This window comes from Balaenoptera physalus (assembly GCF_965194825.1).
Source record: "Balaenoptera physalus genome assembly, chromosome: 16".
Classification (NCBI taxonomy): Eukaryota; Metazoa; Chordata; class Mammalia; order Artiodactyla; family Balaenopteridae; genus Balaenoptera; species Balaenoptera physalus.
This window is the reverse complement of record NC_138898.1, coordinates 76,798,799-76,806,879: the sequence shown is the minus strand read 5'-3', so window position 1 is coordinate 76,806,879 and position 8,081 is coordinate 76,798,799. Positions and strand designations below refer to the sequence as shown.

The 8,081-nt window shown below is 56.0% G+C and overlaps 1 protein-coding gene across 1 annotated transcript; it reads left to right on the top strand.

The window, feature by feature from the left end:
- The first annotated feature begins 3,342 nt into the window (after positions 1-3,342).
- Positions 3,343-6,016, top strand: ZNF768 (zinc finger protein 768). The gene is made up of 2 exons (XM_082429523.1): positions 3,343-3,614; positions 3,906-6,016. Exons 1-2 carry the CDS (start codon positions 3,527-3,529, stop codon positions 5,480-5,482), a joined length of 1,665 nt encoding a protein of 554 aa, XP_082285649.1. The 5' UTR covers positions 3,343-3,526; the 3' UTR covers positions 5,483-6,016.
- The last annotated feature ends 2,065 nt before the right edge of the window (positions 6,017-8,081 follow it).

The window sequence follows — 8,081 nt, the reverse complement described above, 5'->3', positions numbered from 1 at the left end:
CTTAGCTCCTCACTCCTTGGCACGGATACTTGCCCTAAAGGTAAGGCTCCCTTTTCTCTCCGCTACCACAGGTTTTTGAGGCTCAGCCCCTGAAGCAATTTAAGCCAGGAAGAGGGTTTTCCTAGGGCTTCATTGGTGCATCAGGAGAAATGCTTGTCTGCACCAGTGAAAACATGAGCCCCATCCACATGGCCAGAGTGAGAGGTCAAGGCCATGACCACATGGCCCCTTCCTAGTTTGTCCAAGCCATGTAAAGGATAAGTATTGATATGAGCTCCAAAGACCCCTAAATTTGGGGGGAATATTTCTTTATGTGTATCTTTCTAGGAACAGTACGTGCAAAGACGTTTATGACTCAGAAGCTAAAACCTGCTCTAGGCCAATATTTTTCAAAGTAAGGCCTTTCTGCCACAGAATCACATGCAGTTATCTCTTCAAAATGCAGCTAGCTCCCTGGGCCCTGTCCCTAGTCTATTGTATCTCCAGGGGTGGAATCTTATGGCTGCTAAAGTTTGAGAGAACCACTGCTCTCAACATAAAAATGTTATTTTCTAGCTGCTCTTAGCGTTGCAAGAGTAGGGGTTGGTGTCAGGGCCCGTTCTAAATGTGTCAGGCCAGCTGATGACTTCGCCATACACAAAGACTCCCATTTCCTCTGTTCTTCCCAAAGGGGCCTGTGTCATGATTGGTCTCTTTCTGGGTACCTCAAAGCTTCTTGAATATACCTGGGCATCTCTTGTAGCGTCTGACAGAATGCCTCTTAGAGGGCTTGTCCTTTGCATGCAGGGAGGAAGCAGATCACACAGAAGCCCCTCTCACACAGAACCTTTGTCAGGACTCTCTTGGGTGTGGGCCAAGTTGGTTGGACCATGAACTGTGGCGGCACACTGAACAGCTCTGCCCCAGTGCTGCTGCACGCCGAGGGATGACGCTGTGGACGAAGTGGCTGCCCAACTCAGGACATGCACTTGGTCAAGTTGGAACCCTCATCAGAGTCTTCCCTGCGCTTAGAGCCTATCCCTGCTATGGGCATGTGGCCGGCAGAGGCTGGCTGCCTCTCGAAGGTCCATTGCATGGAGAGGACAGGTGCTGGAGGAGGCTGCCTGGAAGTCGGCCAGGTACTAGTGAGACTGAATTTCCACATGGAAATACTGGTGCCAGAGCAGACTGAAGCCCTGGCCCAACTTCTGCTATTCGTGGGGCTTGTGGCCCACACTATGAAGAGTGCAGGCAGGGACCATGTCAGAGCTGGGGCTGGAGGACTCACCACATACTTTGCAGGGGACGGCTGCTCTCCTGTGGGAATTTTCTGGTGGGTAAGCAGGTTGGACGTCAGAGGAAAGTGTCTCATGAAGGAGACTTTTGTCTCTCATTTGTGTGCTTTGGGGATGACCAGGAGGCGGCCCAGGTCCAGATCTTCCCATAATCACTGCACTTGTAGGCCTGTGTGGGCCCTCTAGTGCTGGACCCTGTAAGCCATTCTTCATGAAGGTTTTAGGACAGACAGTGGGATGGGAGAGAGGCATGGAGCTGGAAGCTGATCCTCTGGAGGGCAGAAAAGGACTCCTGCTTTATTTGTAGGAAGGTCTCTATCTGTGATTCTGTCTGTAAGCCTCTACTGAGAACTGAGATCGCATCTCTCCAGCCTTTTCCCATTTGGAATTCTCCAAATTCTTGTTCTCATCTCCTTTCAGGAAAATGGAAGATGCCATCTTTCCTCCTCAGCAGTTTCCTTCTTTCCTTTGTCTGGTAAGGCAATAAGAAAACACAATCTATGGCTCCTGCATCACTCCCACAGAGAGAATTTGGTTCATTAATTGTCAAGAACACTACCAACTAGTTTTAGCAGCAAGGGTAGAAGAAGGACAAGAACTGGATCCTATTAAATTGTCTTTCCAGGGTCACTTTTCCTTTGATTCAAAGCTGCACCTAGGGCAGTGTTTCTCAGGTTCCCTTCCTCTACAAGCCTCTATCCAAGTCAGACAGGACTGGAGAGTGGTTCTCTCCTATCCACTTCCACTCCTGAGAAAATCCAGGAACCAGGGACAAAGGCTCCAAGGGACTGAGTTAAACTCAGTCTTTGGGGAAGGTGAAGGGGAGAGTCAGGGTAACAGAAGAGGAAACAACCTTCTTTCTGCGGCAGGATCCCCCCCCACTGGCCCCTTCAGCACCTGGAACCTGTGGGAAGAAGGAAAGTGCTGGGAAAGAGAGTGTGAGAAGAGACCGGGGAGTCAAGGGTGTCTGTCCTCAGATGCCTTGTCTTTCATTCTTCAGAAAGATAAAACCTAATGAAGGGTAAATGGGGGCGGGAAAATGTCTGAAAGCACAGGCTCAACAAGAAGGGAGACGCCAGGGACCTCCCTCCCACTCCTCCCGCTAGCACTTCTGAAGCACAGAGAAGGTGGAACCGGCCTGCGCACCATGCAACCAATCAGAAAGGTGCCTCGCGTTCCCTGGCGACCATTAACGCCTAGCAGTTGGTGTAGTGGGAGGAGGCGGGACGGTGAAAGCACGCGCTGCACCGACCAATCGGTGAACTCCCTGGGAGGGAGGGGCGGTGCCTCCGGAAACTGGAGGCAGGCCTGTTTCCTTGGCAACGATCCTAGCCCTCCCTGAAGGGGGAAGGGTGGAGATTAGGAGAAGCCGCGAGCGGAGGGGGCCAGGAGGAGTGCGGGTGGGCACGCCGGTGTGGGGGAGTGGAGTTCGAGGAGGGGGGTTCCAGACTCAGGAGCCTCGATGAGCCTAAGTGGCGGGGTGGGGTCCCGAGGCGCGGCCAGAGCTGACCCCAAGGCCCGGGAGGGGAGGGGAGGTAGACACCGCCCCCGCTGGCACCGGGAAGCGTCGCTCCTTCTCGCTGACCTTGGTCTCGCTTGTTGCCTCGCCCTTGGCCACAGGCACTGACGGACGCAGGGCCGGGAGAAGGACATATAGGCCCCCGGGCGGACAGGACCTAGGACATAGGCACACAAACTGCCCCAGCTTCTCCCGCCGGCTCCAGGGCGCCCCGTCCTCGCCTACCTCGACGCCGGGGCCATCCAGCCCAGGGTTAATGCCAACGAGTTTCCACCTCCAGCCGCTCCTAGAGAGGCCGCGGCGCTAGCCAGCGGGGGAAACTGGCCGCGGACGGACACTTCCTGTGCAGAGGGGAGGGGGACGGCCAGCCGCAGCCCACCCCGGGGCTGGGAGGCCAGACGTCGGGGTCTCGGGCGGGGAGCGGTATCCGGGGGCGGCAAGGCGAGTCGTGAAGCCTCTCATTTCCGAGGCCACGACGTGTGGGAGCCTGCGAGGACCCCCAGGGCAAGCCGAGACCTTGTGGGTGGGGGCGGGGCCGCGGGTAGGGGAGGGGCCCGGCGGGCCGGAGAGGCCCAGGGTCAAGACGTCCGGCCTCAGGGGCCGGGGCTGGACAGCCAGGTCCCCTGGGTGGCGCTGAGCGGGCGGGCGGCGAGGGCCCGGGTCTCGGGGCACTCAGACCGGGTCGCAGGATCGTCCGCCATCGCCGCTGCCGCCGCACTGGGAGCCGGCGGGGATGGAACGGGAGGCGTCGCCGTGGGGCCTCGAGCCCCGGGATGTGCAAAGTCCTGACGAAATGGGGAGCCCCGAAGGGTCCCTCAAAGGTGAGGGAGGGAGCGCCCCTCCGAGGGGCGTGACTGGGAGCGGGAGAGGGGGCTGTAGTGGGTGGGAGGGGAAGAGAGCCGGGGGCTTGGACACCTGGGACTTGGAGGAGGCGGGGGCGGGGACCGGGTGTCCTGGGTTTGCTGAGGGGGAGGTGGGAATTTCAGCACTTGCCCGAGGGCCAGCGACCCTGCTTGAGGAGGAGGGAAAGGTTTGTGGCAACTAATGGTGGGACCCAGTGACCTTCCAGGCCCCACACAATCTGGGTTTTCTGTAATTCTCTGATCCTGCAGGCAACATGAGTGAGAATGAGGAAGAGGAAATTTCTCAGCAAGAAGGCACTGGGGACTATGAGGTGGAAGAGATACCTTTTGGGCTTGAACCCCAGAGCCCTGGGTTTGGGCCACAAAGCCCAGAGTTTGAACCCCAAAGCCCCAGGTTTGAGCCTGAGAGTCCAGGTTTTGAGTCCCGAAGCCCTGGTTTTGTGCCCCCAAGCCCTGAGTTTGCACCCAGAAGCCCTGAATCAGATTCTCAGAGCCCTGAGTTTGAACCCCAAAGCCCTAGGTATGAGCCCCAAAGCCCTGGGTATGAACCCAAGAGCCCTGGATATGAACCCCGGAGCCCTGGATATGAATCTCAGAGCTCCAGGTATGAATCCCAGAGCCCGGGGTATGAACCGCAGAACCCTGGATTTGAACCCCAGAATCCTGAGTTCAAAACCCAGAGCCCTGAATTTGAAGCTCAAAGTTCCAAATTCCAGGAAGGTGCAGAGATTCTTCTGAATCCTGAGGAAAAGAATCCCTTGAGCATCCCCTTGGGAGTCCACCCCTTGGACTCTTTCACCCAGGGGTTTGGGGAGCAGCCCACTGGGGGCCTGCCCCTAGGGCCCCCTTTTGAGATGCCCACAGGGGCCCTGCTGGCTACACCCCAGTTTGAGATGCTCCAGAATCCCCTGGGCCTGACGGGGACCCTTCGTGGTCCAGGCCGACGGGGTGGCCGGGCCAGGGGTGGGCAGGGCCCGAGGCCTAACATCTGCGGCATCTGTGGGAAGAGTTTTGGGCGGGGCTCCACCCTGATCCAGCACCAGCGCATCCACACAGGTGAAAAACCCTATAAATGTGAGGTCTGTAGCAAGGCCTTCTCCCAGAGCTCTGACCTCATCAAACACCAGCGCACGCACACGGGCGAGCGGCCCTACAAGTGTCCCCGTTGCGGCAAGGCCTTCGCTGACAGCTCTTACCTGCTTCGCCACCAGCGCACGCACTCTGGTCAGAAGCCCTACAAGTGCCCGCACTGCGGCAAGGCCTTCGGCGACAGCTCCTACCTCCTGCGGCACCAGCGCACCCACAGCCATGAGCGGCCCTACAGCTGCCCCGAGTGTGGCAAGTGCTACAGCCAGAACTCATCCCTGCGTAGTCACCAGAGGGTGCACACCGGGCAGAGGCCCTTCAGCTGTGGCATCTGTGGCAAGAGCTTCTCCCAGCGCTCGGCACTTATCCCCCACGCCCGCAGCCATGCCCGCGAGAAGCCCTTCAAGTGCCCTGAGTGCGGCAAGCGCTTTGGCCAGAGCTCGGTGCTGGCCATCCACGCCCGTACCCACCTGCCGGGTCGCACCTACAGCTGCCCCGACTGCGGCAAGACCTTCAATCGCTCCTCCACGCTGATTCAGCACCAGCGCTCCCACACGGGCGAGCGGCCCTACAGGTGTGCCGTGTGTGGCAAGGGCTTCTGCCGCTCCTCCACGCTGCTGCAGCATCACCGGGTCCACAGCGGGGAGCGGCCCTACAAGTGCGATGACTGTGGAAAGGCCTTCTCTCAGAGCTCCGACCTCATCCGCCACCAGCGGACCCATGCAGCCGGCCGGCGCTGACCTGGGACCCCGTCGGGGTGGGGAGGTGGTGGGCAGAAGAGAAGGGGACAGGGAGCTAGAGCAACCATGAGAGAGAATAGGGGAAACGCTGGAGGAGGGAGGAGTCGAGGGTTCTAGGAGGAGAGGGGGCCTGGATGGAGGAAGCGACATGACACGGAGACTTATGGGAAATGGGCTATGAAGAGGGGTTGGAGGGAGGCCAAGCTGGCAGCCGGAGGCTCTGGGAGGGATCCAGAAAGAGGTCAGCAGAGAGCTGGCCTCAGCAGCAGCATGCCCCTTGGTGGAAGCCTGGCTTGGCAAAGTGCTAGGTGGGGGTGGGGGGAGGGGGGGTTGGGTTACTTAATTAGAGTGGGTAGCTTAGATTGGTAGCTACTGAGACCCTCGTTGAGTCAGGAAGGGGTAAGGGTAGGCGGGGCGGGGAGTGGGGCCCCGAAGCTTGGCCTGGCTTCTGAGTGCAAACCCCAGCCTCCCTTGTCTTCCTCAGGCTTTGGAGCCCCCGAATTTGAGTTCAATAAAAACCTTTATGTGGTAAAAGAGACTTGTCCTTAAAATGTGTGCATGGATAGTGCCCTGGGCAGTGGGAGATACTAGGTCATAACTACAGCCAGTGAAGCTGTAAGCCCTTGTCTGGGAAGTGCTTTTATATTCAGTGTTTTACTGGAATCTTATAAACTGAGGCTCAGGAGACATGACTTGCCCATATCTGTGCAAGTTCACGTCCTGTGCTTTGAATGCTGCACAAACACAAAGGGGGTCCAGTGCAGGTGTGAGAAAACCCTCAACCTTGTGGAGGTCCCTATTCCCAAACACGGAGGGTCTGTCCTTGGGCCAGAAAACAGACCCTGATTCTCATATCCAGGCCTAGTGCCTGCGTTCCAGCTCTCCCAGGCTCCCAGCAGCCAGCTGGGCTGTCCCCTCCCCGCTCCCAGCTGGAACCTCTAGCCACCCCTCTGTGCACACTCTGACTGACCGGAATTACAGGGATTGTCTGCAGTTCCAACCCCACCCATAGGGGGAGCTTACTGGACCCAGTATGAAGGTTGGACAACTTCAGCCTTTTAAGACCCACTAGGCTGGTCCTTTTTAGGACCGTGTTGTTACCACCCCATCTTTATCCTACTTTCCTTTCACATCTGAGCCTCAGCCTCCTAACACTTGGCTCCTCAGGAAATGATGGGGAGTTGGTGCCATCAGTGAGTCTGCAGGAATTCTGGAGTATGGCCTGTCGTGAGCTTAGCTAAGGAGGACAGGCCACACCTCAGGGAACTACTCAGCTGCAGGGCACATCTTGAGAGGAACACCTGCTAAGTTCCCTGTGAAGGAGACGTTCAGACCATGTCTGCCCGGCTCCACCTGCCCCCAGCAGCTCAGCCTCACAGGCGGGTGGGGAGTCATCGCTCCATACGGCCTCCTGGGCCTCAGGATCCTGACATCACCCTCGGCCCCACGCCCATCCTCAGGCCTTATAACTTGTCAAGGGCAAATGACCTCTCTAAGCACATTTCAATCCAGCCTCTCATGATCTACCAACTCCGGAAAGGGGCCCTAGAGATCATGTAGTTCAGTACGGTTTGGTGTGTTTAGTGGTTTTCAAAGATTAAATTATTTTGGATGTAGAACACTACTTTTCAAGGGAAATCTCACAGTCTTTTAAAGACCTTTGTAAACTTTATGCACATTTTTGTACAGCCACCCTACCACACATAATTTCAAATATTACAATACTCCAACTCCCACATTTAATATAGTTCATATATGTAACTATATATGTCGAACAGAACTGCATTTGACTACCTGACATATTCCATTTGTAGACATTTACTACAACATTTATTTCAATTATACAATTTAATCTCCTTATTTTGTTTTTTTGTTTTTTAAAATTTATTTTATTTATTTATTTTTGGCTGCGTTGGGTCTTCACTGCTGTGTGTGGGCTTTTTTAGTTGCAGCGAGCAGGGGCTAGTCTTCCTTGCAGTGCGTGGGCTTCTCATTGCGGTGGCTTCTCTTGTTGCGGAGCACAGGCTCTAGGCACGTGGGCTTCAGTAGTTGCAGCACGCGGGCTCAATAGTTGTGGCTCTTGGGCTCTAGATCACAGACTCAGTAGTTGTGGTGCATGGGCTTAGTTGCTCCGAGGCATGTGGGATCTTCCCAGACCAGGGCTCGAACCCGTGTCCCCTGCATTAGCAGGCGGATTCTTAACCACTGGGCCACCAGGGAAGCCCTAATCTCCTTATTTTGGAGTTGAAGTTTTCTTTGGCTCCCAACTGTAGGCACTTGAAAGCTAGAAGGACCTGGGTACAGTGCCTCTGGTGCTTAATTGATAAAGTAGCTTTGGTATTTGGGTTTTTTTTGGCCACACCATGTGGCTTACAGGATCTTATTTCCCTGACCAGGGATTGAACCCACGTTCTCAGCAGCAAAAGCACAGAGTCCTAACCACTGGACTGCCAGGGAATTCCCAGTAGCCTTGGTATTTAATATCGGTTCAAATGAGGGTGGGACTCAGCTGCTCAGCCTCTACCCCTCTCTTCATGACAGCTCCTGAGGTACCTTCAGATGCCAGGTGGAGCAGACCAAACCCAGAAAGGACATGTGT

Coding starts and splice junctions, on each gene's coding strand:
- ZNF768 (XM_082429523.1), top strand. CDS start 3,527: ATGGAACGGGAGGCGTCGCCGTGGGGCCTCGAGCCCCGGGATGTGCAA. Junction 3,615..3,905: donor CCCCGAAGGGTCCCTCAAAG/GTGAGGGAGGGA, acceptor CTGATCCTGCAG/GCAACATGAGTGAGAATGAG.